Here is a 16,796-nt window from a genome sequence, read left to right on the forward strand (position 1 = left end):
GTTGGCCACAACACATGGAATTTGTAAGATGTCTATTTTTAACATATATGAAATGGATGTACATCCACGAATACAAATGTAATATATATGCGTACAAAAGGTCTGAGACCTGTTTGGGGAAGCTTCTCCCTGTCTGGTGGTATGTCAGTGGGTAGATGCTTCTGAAATGGAGTGCATGGTTTGCAGTGCCCAGGAAAGAATTTTAAATTCAATTGTATTTTATTAGCCAACCCTTAACCTATATCTCCTAACTGCTGTGGAAGCTCTAACCTTATAGGTGAAGTCAATTGGCAATCTGGATCCCATCTAGACACAACCTGTATACTGTGCAGTAGGAATACTGGGTCATAACAGACTTGGTGATTTTATTTTTCTCCTTTAGTCATGGTTCTTCCTGGGCTTCAGGTTTGGAGATGGATACTCTTTGCCTGCATTCACTGGCTTTGTGTCTGTCAAGAGACTCCAAGACCGTAAGTCCATCTGCAGTTAGAATTTAGTGATCAGACTTTTGAGAGCAATTTTTCACCTACCCTTTCTGCAGATCTTTATCCCCTCTTGTATATTTCAACTGGCTTTGGGTTTAGAGATGTACTGATTTTCCTGTTGCCGGGTGTGTTCTCTGTAGGGTTTACATGGTAGCCGTTCCTGCAGTGATCCAGGCAGGCTCAGAGGCCAAGCTTTGTGCCAGCCTTCTGCAGCCCAACGAGACCCTGGTCATGACCGTATCTCTGATGGCCGACGGGCAGAACAAGAGACTTCTCCACCAGAGTTCTGACCAAGAGTTTCACCGCTGTTTCCAGTTTCAGGTCAGCCCAGCACTGGTGGACTTCCAGAACCATTCCATTAAGAGTGGACTGTACTGCTCAGCTTTGATGCATCGCTTAGGTTCTTTGTGCAATGCCAGCTTATTTTATGGGAAATGTCAGTGGTGGCCTACCAGAACTTTTCTTCCAATTTGTACCAGGTTTTGATTGAATGCTAGTATATACTATTGAGACAAGTTATATACAGTCAGCCACTTAAAAAGGAGAGGCCTGTAATTTTCATCATAGGTACACTTCAACTATGACAAACAAAATAAGGAAAGAAAATCACATTGTAGGATTTTTAATGAATTTATTTGCAAATGATGGTGGAAAGTATTTGGTCAATAACAAAAGTTTATTTATCTCAATACTTTGTTATATACCCTTTGTTGGCAATGACAGAGGTGAAGACTTACAGAAAACATTTGACAAGGTTTTCACACACTGTTGCTGGTATTTTGGCCCATTCCTCCATGCAGATCTCCTCTAGAGCAGTGATGTTTTGGGGCTGTTGCTGGGCAACACGGACTTCCAACTCCCTCAAGATTTTCTATGGGGTTGAGATCTGGAGACTGGCTAGGCCACTCCAGGACCTTGAAATGCTTCTTACGAAGCCACTCCTTCGTTGCCCGGGCGGTGTGTTTGGGATCATTGTCATGCTGAAAGACCCAGCCACGTTTCATCCTCAATGCCCTTGCTGATGGAAGGAGGTTTTTCACGATGCATGGCCTCATTCATTCTTTCCTTTACACGGATCAGTCGTCCTGGTCCCTTTGCAGAAAAACAGCCCCAACGCATGATGTTTCCACCCCCATGCTTCACAGTAGGTTTGGATGCAACTCAGCATTCTTTGTCCTCCAAACATGACGAGTTGAGTTTTTACCAAAAAGTTATATTTGGTTTCATCTGACCATATGACATTCTCTTCTTCTGGATCATCCAAATGCTCTCTAGTGAGATCTTGCATGGAGCCCCAGATCGAGGGAGATTATCAGTGGTCTTGTATGTCTTCCATTTCCTAATAATTGCTCCCACAGTTGATTTCTTCAAACCAAGCTACTTACCTATTGCAGATTCAGTCTTCCCAGCCTGGTGCAGGTCTACAATTTTGTTTCTGGTGTCCTTTGACAGCTCTTTGGTCTTGGCCATAGTGGAGTTTGGAGTGTGACTTTTTGAGGTTGTGGACAGGTGTCTTTTTTTTATACTGATAACAAGTTCAAACAATTACAAATCCTACAATGTGATTTTTCTGGAGAAAATAAATTCTCATTTTGTCTGTCATAGTTGAAGTGTACCTATGATGAAAATTACAGGCCTCTCCTTTTTAAGTGGGAGAACTTGCACAATTGGTGGCTGACTAGAAATACTTCTTTGCCCCACTGTCTGTAACTTACAGTAGGCTGAATGCATAATGGGATCCCTGCAGGAGTTAAACGCTCTACCTTGAAGTGGCTAGTGGCACGCTCTTACCAACTGGGCCACACGGCACCACATTTGAATGTCCTATGTTATCGGTCCGTTTGTTCACCGGCGTTGCCCTGTTTCCGTCCCTGACAGGCCCCTCGTGTGAATAGCGACAAAGTGCAGAACTTTAAGGTGGAGGTTCGAGGAGAAACATTCCTATCAACAGAGGAGAGAAGGGTCATGATCAAACCCTACAGCCCCGTGACGTTCATCCAAACGGACAAACCAATCTACAACCCAGGACAAACGGGTAATGTTTAGTCTGGTTGCTAAGAAACAGGCCAATTAGGTGTTGGCATGTTCTGTAATGGTTTACTCCGGGGCTTTGACCTTTTTGGGCCCCTGACCCCATTTTGACATCAACAGTTATCCACGACCCCACCGTGCTCCCTTTGTTTATTTGAGGCTATAACAGTATTACAATGAAGTATTGTTTGAAATGCATCAGGCAATAATTGTGTAGAAAAGAACACCATCATTGCTGGCAATGCTCTTCCCCAGTCTGGTCCCGTCCACTATGTTCTAACGTCATGCGTGGCTTATGAGGATTGTAGAGGGAAACGGTAGACATCTGAAGAGCCTCGTTGTTCAGGAATGTGGTGCAGATGCAGTAAATCCCCCTGGGTTCACTCAGGATATGTACACTGGAATCAGGCTGGAAATCCTCAACCAGTATTTCTGGGAATCCTTGGAATTATGCTTCTAATATTCTCATTGTGTTTGTCGTCTTGTCGTTGGCTGTTTACAGTGCTTTTTAGAGTCGTCACCTTGGATACCCATTTTAGCCCCGTCAATCAGCTGGTGAGTTGAAAATATACGATTGACAATAGTATTTTAGTTCAGTCTCTACTATTTCAATCCAAGATGCAGAAGTGTCACAATACTGTGATGGACATAGCAGTCTGGTATTATGTACAGCCATGACATGAGGCTTCCATTCGTATAGGTCAGATTGGAATGTATGGGATCATCTTTTCCTGAGATTGAATTGCAAATGTTACATGTGATGTTTACGTTAAGTGACCAAGCCAATCACCTGTCTAGTAGCTGTAGACAGCTATGCTCCGTTTTGGCATTGGAGTTCTTAATGAAACATGACGCCCATCTCTTGTCTTTGCCCTTCACAGTACAACATTGTGGAACTTGAGGTAAGATCCTTGTTGGTGTAACTTTATGTTGACTGTCCGTGTAAAGACTGCAGCATTATGACTCCCCCTGCTAGCTAGGTCCTCATATCCACCTACTGTAGAAGATGGCTAAATACTTCCAATCAGCGTTGTGTGTAATCTGGGCCCTCTTCGGTAGATGAATGTTGCAGATAGAACTGACTCCTTGTCCTGTATACCGTTGTGAACTTTCCACAACGTTGTGTCCTGCTGAACATGCCCCTTCCTATGAACCAACAGGATGTTAATCACAACCGGATTGGACAGTGGGTCAACACTACATCCAGTGGCAACATTCTGCAGCTTTCTCACCCCCTGAACTCTGAAGCACCTGTAGGATCCTATACCATTGTAGTGTGGATTGGTGAAGAGAAAATCTACCACAACTTCAAGGTAGAACAGTATGGTAGGTTGAGTTTCTCTTTCATGCTCGGTAATGTTGCATCACAATCCTGGAACGTTCTGGAGTTGACTGCTGTTCTTTTTATCTGTAGTTTTGCCCAAGTTTGAGATCAAAATGAACCTCACTGACAAGATCAGCGTTGTTCAAGAAGAGTATGAAGTGAAAGTGTGTGCAGAGTGAGTAAACACTATTGGTGATTTGCAATGTACTGTAGTTACAAGGTGATGTCTAACTCCACTACATGTCATTAATTATCTCATTACGTGAAGGCAGACCTGGGTTCAACTACTATTAGAAGTATTACATTTACTTTCACGTTTCAAATGAAGGATTTGAAAATACAAGTAAATAACATTTTATTGGTTCATGTTGCGGGTGCAGCGATAGATGATCAATGTCAGAGGTATAGAATACACTATAAACATATGAGATGAGTAATGCAAGGTATGTAAGCATTATTAGTGACTAGTATTCCAATGATGTCAAGTCTGTAGGCAGCAGCCTCTGCTAGTACTGTAGCTTCATTTGACATAATACACTTATTTAAATATGCATGTGGTCTGCATTAATGACCCATGCTAATTGAAGACCTATAGTGCTACTGCTGCTAGGATCCCTGAGATTTGTTAGTGGCAATCACATGAACAGCTGGTTCTTCGGTCATAAAGCATCTCAAATTAGGATGGCAGTTCTAGGATCAGGTCCCAGCCTGACATGTGACCTTGTTCATTATGATCTATAGTTAAAACTGATCCCGTTCTGAGGCTCTATGAATACAGGTCCAGATTCATTGACCGTGTTAAACGCCTGACTTGAAGCCTTTAGGTCTTATGTTTTTAATATGGTAACTGGATGTAGGAAATTGACACTTGTCTTGTTGTGAATTGAAATCAGATACACGTATGGGCAGCCTGTACCTGGTAAAGCAGGGGTCAAGTTGTGCCGACCTTTGGTGGACAATGCAGTGATACCAATAACAATTGATGAGCGAAATCCACAAGGAGTTCCTGATTACACACCTCCATGCCACAAAGAGTCAATAGAGGTCTGTATGCTTTCCTAAAACGAGTAGTGCTGTTTTTACCAACCTATTACATTTTGAATGGGATTTAAATCTGTTTTTATGTGTGGTTCTGCTTGCTTTTCCTAGATGGACCATACTGGCTGTGCTTCTTGTGTCTTCAACATGGCACTTTTCACAAAGAATGCAGGAGAGAAATTGCTGGGAGACGTGTTTAGTGTCCATGCAGAAGTACAGGAGGAGGGGACAGGCAAGTCCTCATCACAATCATTATGAGATGCATCATGTTGTTGACTCAAGACAAACCCTTCATTTCACTTCAGCTGATGGCGACGTAACTATTGCCTAACTGTCCTGGGGTTCCCCCTGGGTTCATGTTTTGGTTTTTGCCCGAGCGCTACACAGCTGACTGAAATAACCATCTCATAATGTAGTTTTGATTTGAATCAGCTGGAGTGCCAGGGCAAGAAACTACAAGGTGCACCCAGGGGGGGTCCCCAGAACTGAGTTTGGGTTACTCTGCGTTGGCTCAAGGTTTTGTAAGAAAGAGCTTTTTGACCGTTGGTGCTGCAGCAGGGTTTTATGTAATGCTGTTTTAATATTCTGTGGAAGCTGCACTGCAATTCAGTTTCTGTATTGTGAAATAAAACCATATTTGTTTTCATTTGACAGGTATTACACTGTCTGAGGAAAAAAATGTAGAGCTCTCCTATGTGATTGGAGAATTCACATTTGTTGACACGCCCCAAATCTATGAGCATGGATCAATTATCGAAGGCAAGGTAAGTCCAAATGGTGTTCCTGTTGCATTGTGTATGCTTGGTTTGTCCTGCTTCCTGAACTACCAGTATGTGGTGTCACTTCATTCATACAACACCCCCCTTTTTCTTCAGATAAATGCTGTTCGATATAACAACACACCCATCTCTGACATGTTAGTCTACCTGTTCGAGGAGAAAGGCTGGTCCTCATATCTACGACTACAGAACCTAACCACGGACAGTCGTGGTATTGCCAGGTTCTCCGTCAACACAACCAGTCTGCCCAAAGAGAATATTAACCTCGTAGTAAGTATGATTCCTTCTAGGTTTGAGAGACTTTATACTCGATGCCAGTGTCTGGGACTAAACAATATCTACATTTTAAATAGAACTATAACTAATTAAACTTATACTCTTTATTATATCTGATTAATAATGTCAATTCATAAGGAAGGATTGTGGCTTTTTAAGCAAGCAAAAAGGGTCGTTAACCTATGGTTGAACCGACTCAACTTAGCTCTGGGATGTTTAGATAAGATAGAGAGTTCCAGATAATGGAAAAGTCTTCTAAATAGTGATGGATGAAGGTGAAGATTCCAGAAGTTAATCTGGATAAGTGTGTGTCTGGAGTGAGTGAGCTAGTGGGTTGGAATAAACTTTTGAACCTGTTCTGTCCTGGTCATAGGAGGAAAGACATTTTATAACCTATGGCGTCATATTTAGTATATAAACTGTTTGTGGTTTCATGGCAGCGAGCTCCGAGAATAAATACTATCATCTAATTTTGAGGAGACTGGTCCCTGTCTATTTTATACAAATAAGAATCTTAGAAATTCTTAAACAGAGATAGGAATTATGACATTCCTGTGACGGGGGAACCAAAACGTGCACCGCTTGGGGTCCCCAGGACTGTTGGGGAAACGATGCCCAGAGGTCATGACCTTAACAGGCTAGGTGGAAGTAAGGTGGATCTGTTACCATATTGCTTCCTGTCATCCTCTCAGATCCCCACTGTATATAGGACGGGCTCAAGGGGTTGATTTAGGATTGGGCCTTTAGTTACTATTCCTTTTGTTCCTTTCCAGGTGAGCGACACCCCACAAGTGGAGTACCCAGGATACAGGGTCCCCTATTTCAACAGAGGGCAACACCTACTCTCGCTGATCCAGCCCGCTGCCCCTGACATTAAACCGTCCAGCTCCCTGGCTATTCAGAAGGTGGAGAAACCACTGGCGTGTGGGCAGGCGGTGTCGATCACCATCCGCTATGCCATCGTAGGGGAGACTGTCCCAAAGGGCTCTGTGGCTGTCCTCTACCTGGTGAGTAGAACCAGGAACAACCTGCAAACCCATGGTGCCTCTCAAACAGCACCATATTTCCTATTTGCACTCCTTTTGACCAGGATCATTTCAGGCCCGAGCCACACTTTCAAAGGAAGGATGTTCCTAAACTACACCAATACTCCTAATCAACCACTGTAACCCAACCTAGCTCATGTTACAAATAGGAATTCGTAATCTATAAATAATACATTTATCAAATTCATAACCTATATAAAATGGATGATGGGCATCCACAAATGAATAGGTGCTAACGTATCATACTAATTGGAGTCCTGGATTTGTTAACCGTGTTACGTCAACCCCGTGAGTCCAGGTTGCAACGTTTCCACTCTTGCTGAGAACTGTTTCCTTTCCCTCCAGGCCTTGTCCAGAGGGGTCATAGTTCAGCATGGACACATCAATGTTACTGTGCAGCAGGACAGTCCTGGTGAGTGAATTTCATGAAGTGATTCTGAACGTTCTGGAAGGTGCTTAATGAGTGACCTGCTCTTGCGTTGCAGTAGCTGAGGGTGACGTCACCTTGACGTTGGCAGTGGTCCCAGAGATGGCGCCGGTGGTTCAGCTCCTGGTGTACAGTATGCTACCCAGTGAGACTGTCATCGCCCACAGCATGAACTTCCCCACTGAGAAATGCTTCAGGAACAAGGTGTGTGTGTGTGTGTGTGTGGAGGAGTCTGGCATATCCCCAGTGACTGTACATCACAAACATTGTTGTCCTTTTATGAAAGGTGTCCAGTATTTCCATGCAGACTGTATCATACCTGGAGTAATGGGATCTGTGTCTGCCAGGTGTTGGTGGAGTTCTCTCCCTCCAACGCTGTCCCAGGGGAGGAGAACACCCTGCATCTCTCGGCCCGGCCCGGTTCCCTCTGTGGCCTCAGTGCTGTTGACCAGAGTGTTGGCATCATGGAGCCAGGGAAGAGGCTGGATGCTGACAAGGTAACACGGCTCACTGAAGTGAACAAGTGGTACCACCATACCTACTGTTTTGGTGGTGCTGGGAATACAACCAGTGACTACAGCAGACATGGAGTGGATCTGTTCACTGTAGGGAGCTTTTATCAAATGTGATGGGACTCATTCTCTGGCTTGAGGCCCACTTTCTATTGCCTCTCAGTAACTGGAAAGCACCTCCTTGTTGAACGTTTAGCAATGGACAACAAAATGGAGTGTTTCCCCAAGTAGTCGTTTCAGTCTGTTCTGTTTGGTCCCCAATGAACAAGGTAATTTCACACCTCCCTGTTGTCCCTTTCCAGATATTTGATTTGTTACCGGTCAAGGAAATGACCTATATTCCCTACGAGCTTGAAGATCCAGTAGCATGTTTACGCGTTCGACCAAGGAGATCCATAATACCACACCCATATGGACCGTCTGAGCAGACAAATGATCCTTATGCAGTTTTTCAGGTAAATATTTCTGCCCTGTTTTCTCAACTTGAAGCCTCTTTTTCTTCTTTCTGGGAAGAATCAGTCACCGTACTGTTACAATGTGTTAAACTTAATAGAATGACAAACTGACTTTTATTACTAAATTGGTTCTGCTATTTCTAGACACTGGGATTGAAGCTAGCGACTAACCTGGATATAAGAGTACCTTCCTGCCTCAGTTACCAGGGGAACCAGTACTATCGCTCCTATGGTGAGATGTCCTTACCAACCCTTATTCTCATTGCCAAGTCTAATGAATCTTGGGTTATGGATGACCTTTTGCTAGAATAACAAAGCCTGGTCTAAACACTGCATGCACTCACTGAGCCCAGCAGCATTCAGTCTATTTTTAACTTGACACTAATGGCCATGTTTTGTGTTGGTAGTAGCTTACAGCCTAATGGCTAGGCCTGGATCGGCTAGGCCTGGATCAGCGGGTCCTAGACTTGAAATGGCTGTGGCTGGTGGACTTGCCGCTCCACCTCCGCCACCCATACAGACGGTCCGTACATTCTTCCCTGAGACATGGATTTGGGACCTTGTGGAAGTTGGGTAAGTGCTCTGCAGAGTGAGGCCGACCTCTGGTGAAAGCCCTCTTAGCTCTTGCCTCGTATCCAAACAGTAGTGGTGTAGATTAGGAACCTGAACCTCTGTAGGCCAGCTTTCTCTTAGGAAAGACCCTTTGACCTCAATGGGTGTCCCTGGTTAGATAAAGCTTAAATGCATTTGTAACAACAAACTGTGTTGAAATGAGACACACGTGGTGGATTTCTGTTTGAACTCTGACCTCTGTATTCCAGGGAGTCTGGATCTTTAGATGTCCCCCTGACAGTCCCAGACACCATCACCACCTGGGAGACTGAGGTCTTCTGCCTGGCCCCCAGTGGCTTCGGTCTGGCTCCTCTGGTGGAGCTCACGGTCTTCCAGCCCTTCTTCCTGGAGCTCACCCTGCCCTACTCAGTCATCCGGGGAGAGCACTTTGAGCTGAAGGCCACTGTGTTTAACTACCTCTCCAAGTGCATCATGGTACGACACTGCACCAGGATGGTTTCTTGAGTTGTATTGTTATCTTACGCCGTGTTCCTCTTTGGCAGGTTTCTGTGACTCCAGCTCTTTCCTCGGACTACACTCTCACACCCTTGCGTGATGTCCAGGACTCCTCGTGCTTGTGTGCCAATGGACGAAAGACCTTCAGTTGGACAATGGCCCCCTCTGTCCTGGGTTAGTCTTCATCTGTTCAAACGGCAGAATGCATGTCAACCTGAGTTGTGTACTGTCACCGTATTGGATGTTGTGTAACCTGCGCTGTACTGTGTGTAGGGGTTTTGAACGTGTCTGTTAGTGCGGAGGCTGTCCGGTCCCAGACTGCGTGTGACAATGGGGTTGTGAACGTACCGGAGAGAGGACGCGTTGACACAGTCACACGGAGCCTGCTGGTGAAGGTATGTAGTGTACTGCTGTGGGAGAACTAACGTTAGGTAGCACAGATACTGCCTCTGAAATGAATCCCTCTCCTCCTCCAGGCTGAGGGAACAGAGAAGAGCCACACCTACAACTGGTTGCTGTGTCCTACTGGTCAGTAATGAATCAACGTTGAATGTTCACGGTGGTTGACGTGATCATCTTCATTCAGCTCCTCTTTGTGTCCACAGGAGAAGCTCTGACGGAGGAGGTGGAACTGCAACTTCCCCAGAATGTGGTGGATGGCTCTGCTAGGATTTCCCTCTCAGTTCTGGGTAAAATAAACCATTGTGTAGTGGTGGGAAGTGACGATGCTGCTGTTTGCTGTAACAGAAGTCCCTTTTTTCTCTGTAGGGGACATCCTGGGTCGGGCCCTCAACAACCTGGATGGACTGTTGCAGATGCCGTATGGGTGTGGGGAGCAGAATATGGCCCTGCTCTCCCCCAATATCTACATCCTGGAGTACCTGAGGAACACAGAGCAGCTCACGCCAGCCATCCTAGAAAAGGCCACCAAGTTCCTCACTAGTGGTAGGAGAGTCCCTTAAAATCTGTCTTGATTAGATGCCAAATCCACAAACCGGGCTGGATTTGTCCAATTAGAGAATTTTGTTTTCTATTTTAAAGTGTTTCTCCACGGTGTACCCTGCTGTCATGGTAACGGCGGAGCTGCATAACAGATGATATCACTGACCCAACACATGGTTTTCTACTGAAGTCATTTGATGGTAGAATATTGACACTGTCTCATAGCACCCTATTCCTTACATAGGGCAGGACTCTCCGACCTTGTTACTGTCCTGTATGTAGGTTTTCACTCCAACCCTAATCTCGCTCCCCTTCTAATAATTAGCTGGTTGAATGGGGTTAATTACAACTTGGTTGGAGAGTAGCTCTCCATGAACAGGGTTGGAGAGCCCTGATGTGGATATATAGGGAGCCGTTTGGGGCACAACTCTGGGAATAGAACAAGCGCTTGGTCACCGTTGATGATAAAAACCCACCGGCAGGTTACCAAAGGCAGCTGAACTACAAGAATGCCGATGGTGCGTACAGCACGTTTGGACAAGGCTTGGGGAACACCTGGTGAGTACTTGGCTTGTTTTTCACCTACTGGTAGTTTCAATGACGTATTGACCAATCAAATGGCATCTCTGGCATGGAGACGATGGATAGGACAGCTGACGTGTGATGTCATGACTTGGAGCTTGACGATATTATGTCAGGGCTTTTAAATGAATCCACTTCTTTCTTCAGGCTGACTGCTTTTGTCTTGAGATCCTTCGGCAAAGCCCAGTCTTTCATCTATGTTGACCCGGCAACGATGGAGCAATCCAAGACTTGGTTGGACCGTCAACAAGGCCAACATGGCTGTTTCAGAACTTTAGGGAAGCTCTTGAACAACCGAATGAAGGTATTTATATTGCTAATAAACTGGTTGTCTGTTTCGTCAGACCGGCCGTAGTTTGATTTCAACAGGCTAGATACAGTTGGTGTCTTGACATTGTTTTCTAGGGTGGAGTGACGGATGAAGTCACACTGACGGCTTACATCACTGCTTCAATGCTGGAGCTCAACATGTCCGTGACGGTAAGTAGCTTCACTCCGTGGAACCATTTCTCACACCGTCATTACAGGCAACTCATTCAGCCTCCTGTATGAAATCTGTCTTACATCAACTGTCATTTACAGCTTCTACGACGTAGTGAAGTAATTTCTCTGCTAGTAGCCTATGAAATGACAAAGAATGGGCTTAGATATGGAAGGGAACACCCCCCTGAAATGGACAAAAATGAATGGGAAGTTATTGGCACTGGACAAACCATATACACGGTGTCCAATACCGCTCAATTCGGCGTCGTTGATTGCAAATGCCATATGGCAAATGCCAGGTGTAACACTTTGAAAATCCACTGTGGTTTTTCATATTGCAAATGCAACAAGTCAACATCAAAAAGCAACATTTTGAAAAAGTGAGAAAAAAAAATGGATCGTTTTTCGAAATTCTTTTGATTTGTGTCAATTACACATGTATAAGGACTTCATCAACATACTTTAGTCATTTGTTATTTATTTTTTACTTGTGCATATGTTTTGTCCATTTGCAATGTGATTTCATAGGAAGTCAAAAGTAACTTTTTTTTGGGGGCCAAATGTCTTAATTTGACATGCTCAAAAATCCTGCAGAAATGCCAAATTGACTGGCCTGATGAACACAGGATGGCCGGGCATTGATCGCTCGTTGTGTTGATTTCATTATTGGTTTATGTTTTCTCACTTTTGCAAATTCACTGTGCATTTGCAATATGGTTCAATGGGCATTTACCATCACGAATTTGTCATGCTAAAAAAATCCTGCAGGAATGCAAAATTGATGGCTGGGCAGTGATTCTGGTACCTCACTGTTTAAACATATTGCAAATGGACAGTAGTCACCAGCAAGTCACTGTCCATCAGTCAATTAGATATCATTCTGACACCAAACCCACTTTTTCCAAATCGTTTAGTAGCCAACTATCTCATACTACAGAGCTGGCCCAAAATTCACAACGCCTTCTCTTCAAACCATAATAAAAACGTAGTTACGTTCCAGCTGCGGGTCCTAGCTGAGGCAACTCAGAATCCCAAGTTTCAGGCTCGATAGGTCATTTGGTGCCCGAGCAAGACCCTAATTGGTGCTGAAAATCCACTGTTTTCCATGCCTTGCTACGGGGTCCTTGAATGAGCTATCGGACAAAAACGTTGGGGTCCGTCTATATGGGCCGAGGCGGTCGCAATGCACCTAGTCTTGCGACTCTGGGACATTTCTAAATGTTGTCATTTTCGTGATGGTCAAAATGAATTGAAGTCATTGCAAATGTACGAGGCTGTTTCTCGGTCCGAGAACCTTCTAGTGCGTGGTGAGTTACGTGGCTCTATCGACCTGCGGTCTAGAACAGGTTTCGGAACTCTAGGTCTGACGGTTCTTTAAAAGTTCCAACAAGGTTAACTAATACAGGCACTGTCTGTCTCTTTGCACCCCAATGGGTCCCTCCTGCCAAGCTGTGTGTGATTTAGTTTTTCTTTGAAATGTTATGGGAAAAATGACTGATTTACAGTTCATGGGGGTTGCCTAATCACACATATGAAGTTTTGAAAAGATCTGACCTTTCTAACCCTTGGAAACAGCCAATATGACACCATTTAAGGCACTTCCGGTTGGCACAGGAAGCTATAAATAAACTCATATCCTGATTGGGGTATGCCTTTACAGAATCCTGAGTTTTAACTGAGTTATTTACGGAGGGTTTAGTGAGTGTTATTTCAGAAAATCACAAATCTCGCAGAGCTCCGCAGCACACTTTAAAAAGATTCGTATGAACACCCTGCAACTGGATCTGTAACTGTTTAAAAAAAAAAAACATCACCAATTTGACATTGTACGATTTCTCTTAAATTACGATAGATAAATGGCTGGTTCTTTTTTTTATTTACACCAGAGGCTCCTTGACTTGACTTGCTCATTTTAATTTTGGACCTTTTTTCCCAGAAAAATGGCCATAACTCAAGAACCGTTGAGGCCTAGACGCCATCTTGTTCGGGGCCAACTGCCCATTATGCCAAACCTACGCTCACCAAGTTTCGGCTTTGAAATAATTTCCGTTTAGGAGAAGGCCACGTTGTGATTCGTGATGTTTTGTACATTTGCAATATGATTGCTTATGCCCTCTTGTGGGATTTACCGGGACAGCGGAATAATGACAAATTTGATTATTTTATCAAACGGAAACCGAATGTCTGAGTTCGTTTGACTTCCCGGTAGATCCGGCCCTGCCGCACGGCCCGACTCCGTCCGTGAATTTTACAAACGTTTTCGGACGTCTAGTAAGGGACCGTATATTTGCAATATGGACTTTCTCACTAACCATATGGCGACTGTCAAAATGTTCCCTTAAGGTATGTTGCTACTGTAAAGTGAGAAAGGAAATGTGCTGTAGTCTGGTCCCAGATCTGTTGGTGTTTATTTTTAGCAGGGGACCTCTGCATATACACAAATTATGCCCTTTACAAACAATCCCGTTCCTCAGCAGAAAGTGTTCCCTAATCAACAATTTGAACTGCCTGAGGCCCCAGAACAGCAAGTTGAATGGAACCCAGTCCAAACTGATCTGGGACCAGGCTGGCTTTTAATGTGCTGCTGTCATTCTGTGCTCTAGGATCCTGTTGTGGACCACAGCTTGTCTTGCCTGAAGAACTCCACCAGTGATTTGTCCAACACCTACGCTACTGCTCTGCTGGCCTACACCTTCACCCTGGCAGGTGACGTGGAGACACGGGCCCGGCTTCTGCAGCACCTCGACACCATCTCATTTCAAGAGGGTGAGCTATATCCTGGTAGCGCTGTCTTGCCTTGATTGAGCATGCCTGGATAATGGAGTACTCCTAAAAGTGCAAACCATCTGGCACTCCAGATGGGCCCAATACAATAGTAACTTTAAATTATTGTTAAGAAAAAAATACCCTAAAATAGTTTTGGAAATGAATTGGGGAGGTCAGAACTTTGTATTGTGTAGTCTGTATTAGGATGAATAAGCTAGTCCTTATTCTTGTGTGTGTGTGCTCCTCAACCCTCAGGGGGTCTCCTGCACTGGTCCCAGTCCTCCTCGGAGACCTCACCCTCCCTGGAGGTGGAGATCAGCTCGTACGTTCTGCTGGCGTCCCTCAGTGCCTCTTCTCGGTCTACCTCTGACCTGGGCTACGCCTCCCGCATCGTCAGGTGGCTGGTGAGGCAGCAGAACGCCTACGGAGGCTTCTCTTCCACCCAGGTATACTTCCTAAACACCAGTGGTCTGAAATGGGGCACTAGTACAAACATTGACTTGTATCAGACCACAGGGCATGTGTTCTTCATGTCCAACCTGGTGAGGCTCCCTTCCACTGATAGAGCAACTGTTCAATGTGAGGAAAATAATCAACCCTTCAAAATGGTCTCTTTTCATTTTGAACTGATTGTCCTGTGGTGTGCATGTCTAGGACACGGTGGTGGCCCTCCAGGCCCTGGCTCTCTACTCCACCAGGGTGTTCAGTAGAGGAGGAGCCAGCACAGTGACGGTAAGGTCTCCCAGTGGGGACCGGTGCCTCTTCCATGTGAACCAAAACAACAAGCTTCTGTACCAGGAGAGGGCGCTGCAGGACACAGAAGGGAAGTACAGCGTTGAAGTGCAGGGCAGTGCTTGTGCCTCAGTGCAGGTCAGTGAATATGCATCTCTCCTCCAGTCCTGTGGCGCAAGATGCACTTTAATACACATTACAGGGAAGCTGTTTCTTCTGGCTCATAAAATGTTTGTATTCGGACAGGATGGTTTCCCTGACTTCCTCTTCTCTATCCCAGGTGGTGCTCCGCTACAACGTCCCTACTCCTACCAGAAGCACAACGCTCAGTATCCAGGTGACTCCAGAGGTGGACTGCAACAGGACGTCTTTGAGACCCAGAGTCACGCTGAAGCTCCAGTCTCTGTAAGAATGAAGGACATATTTGTATGAATTATTTGAAATGTGTCATCTTGGAGCGTGATCTGCAGAATGGGTTTGACCAAAATGAATTAGTGCTATACCTGTGCATAGGTTATTGACCTTCTGGTTGGTACCTCGGCTTGGATCAGTCAGAATGCTTATCTGGTCTTTATGGCTAAAATAATCCAAGCATTTGATTATGAAAATCAGTTGTCAATCATCTTTCTCAGATATCATGGAAAGGAGCTCACCACCAATATGATTATAGTGGATTTGAAAATGCTCTCTGGGTTTTCTCCAGATCCAGACTCTTTGGGGAGGGTGAGTTGTTGGGCCCTTTATCCATGGAGGTCTTGCCTCATCTGTGTCCTTTTGTTTAAGGATGACGGTTCTTTGTTCATGCAATATCAATGACTTGTCTTCACAGCTGAGGGGTTCAAGTCAAGTGGCTCGTGTTGATATCAAAGATGACCATGTGTTAATGTACTTGACAGAGGTGAGGTGAAAACCATTCACATGGCGCTTCATTTAAACATAATATATTTTGATGTACAGTAACTTCTGCTTTGATCATTTAATGACCCGTATGTTTGTTTTTCTCCCAACAGCTGACATCACTTCCTTTCCGCATCACCCTGGACATCATACAGGAGCTCCCAGTACAGAATCTAAAGCCAGCAGTGGTCAAGATCTATGACTACTACCAGCCAAGTAAGTTACTCTACTAGCCCCTCTTCTGAGGAACATTTGGTCAACTTGTTTTCATTTACTGAGACGAAGCTGTCTTGTGGTTACAGGTGACCAGGCTGAGACAGAATACGTCTTCCCTTGCAAGTAGGGGTTCCAAACTGGTGAGCTACTTGAAATCTGTAGTTATTGGTGATGAATTGTGTACTATACATGATTTTAGGGAGCCAGTCTTCCTTTAATCTAAATGCTGGTCAGTTTGCTAAAGGATTCATTAAATGTCTTTGCTCCTTGACAGATGGAAGAAGATGTCACACCTGCAACCCTTGAGACGTCTTTCAAGTGCTGAAGTAAAACTATGGATCTGGAAATAAAGTGTTTCATTAGAACCCCTTTCTGGAGCCTTTTGTCTTTGAGTATTGAGGCAGTGGTGTTCATCCTGGGGTACATTTTAAGGAATGTGATTGGGTCCAGTAAACAGAGCAGCTCTCTGGCGGTGTAGTTTCCATCTGTGCTGTTAATCAGGGTCGCCAACTGTACAATGGTGTAGATGTTGGGTTCTCATCTTTTGTTCCTCAGTCTGTGACATGGACCCCTGTAGTTGTGAAGGCCTGCTTCTCATCAGGGAATGGGTCAGGACTTTTTACCACTAAATGATACAAACTTCTTACAAGATATTGAGTCCTGGTTATGAGTTCCTGATGAATGGTGTGGGCAGGGCAGATGTGGTGGTAAATGCCTCACAAATCAATGAGATTGAC

At 44.7% G+C, this 16,796-nt stretch overlaps 1 protein-coding gene across 4 annotated transcripts; it reads left to right on the top strand.

Annotated features, from left to right (window-relative positions):
- The first annotated feature begins 351 nt into the window (after positions 1–351).
- Positions 352–16,428, top strand: LOC109878907 (alpha-2-macroglobulin-like). Of its 4 annotated transcripts, none has more exons than XM_031818503.1 (36): positions 352–470; positions 626–806; positions 2,364–2,520; positions 3,019–3,071; positions 3,398–3,418; positions 3,677–3,842; positions 3,931–4,015; positions 4,734–4,884; positions 4,990–5,110; positions 5,533–5,642; positions 5,754–5,927; positions 6,707–6,940; positions 7,325–7,391; positions 7,465–7,610; positions 7,754–7,903; positions 8,221–8,373; positions 8,518–8,605; positions 8,781–8,946; positions 9,195–9,420; positions 9,489–9,615; positions 9,715–9,836; positions 9,918–9,969; positions 10,047–10,130; positions 10,210–10,386; positions 10,866–10,941; positions 11,113–11,269; positions 11,371–11,445; positions 14,052–14,214; positions 14,470–14,660; positions 14,869–15,084; positions 15,227–15,351; positions 15,579–15,669; positions 15,776–15,844; positions 15,957–16,059; positions 16,146–16,199; positions 16,334–16,428. In XM_031818503.1, the coding sequence occupies exons 1-35, from the start codon at positions 385–387 to the stop codon at positions 16,184–16,186; spliced, it is 4,404 nt and encodes a 1,467-aa protein (XP_031674363.1). In that variant the 5' UTR covers positions 352–384; the 3' UTR covers positions 16,187–16,199; positions 16,334–16,428. The 4 variants fall into 4 exon arrangements, with proteins under 4 accessions (XP_031674363.1, XP_031674364.1, XP_031674365.1 ...); XM_031818504.1 differs by having other exon boundaries at positions 8,784–8,946; XM_031818505.1 differs by having other exon boundaries at positions 7,468–7,610.
- The last annotated feature ends 368 nt before the right edge of the window (positions 16,429–16,796 follow it).

The sequence above is a fragment of the Oncorhynchus kisutch genome, unplaced genomic scaffold (genome assembly GCF_002021735.2).
Source record: "Oncorhynchus kisutch isolate 150728-3 unplaced genomic scaffold, Okis_V2 scaffold1439, whole genome shotgun sequence".
Taxonomy (NCBI): Eukaryota; Metazoa; Chordata; class Actinopteri; order Salmoniformes; family Salmonidae; genus Oncorhynchus; species Oncorhynchus kisutch.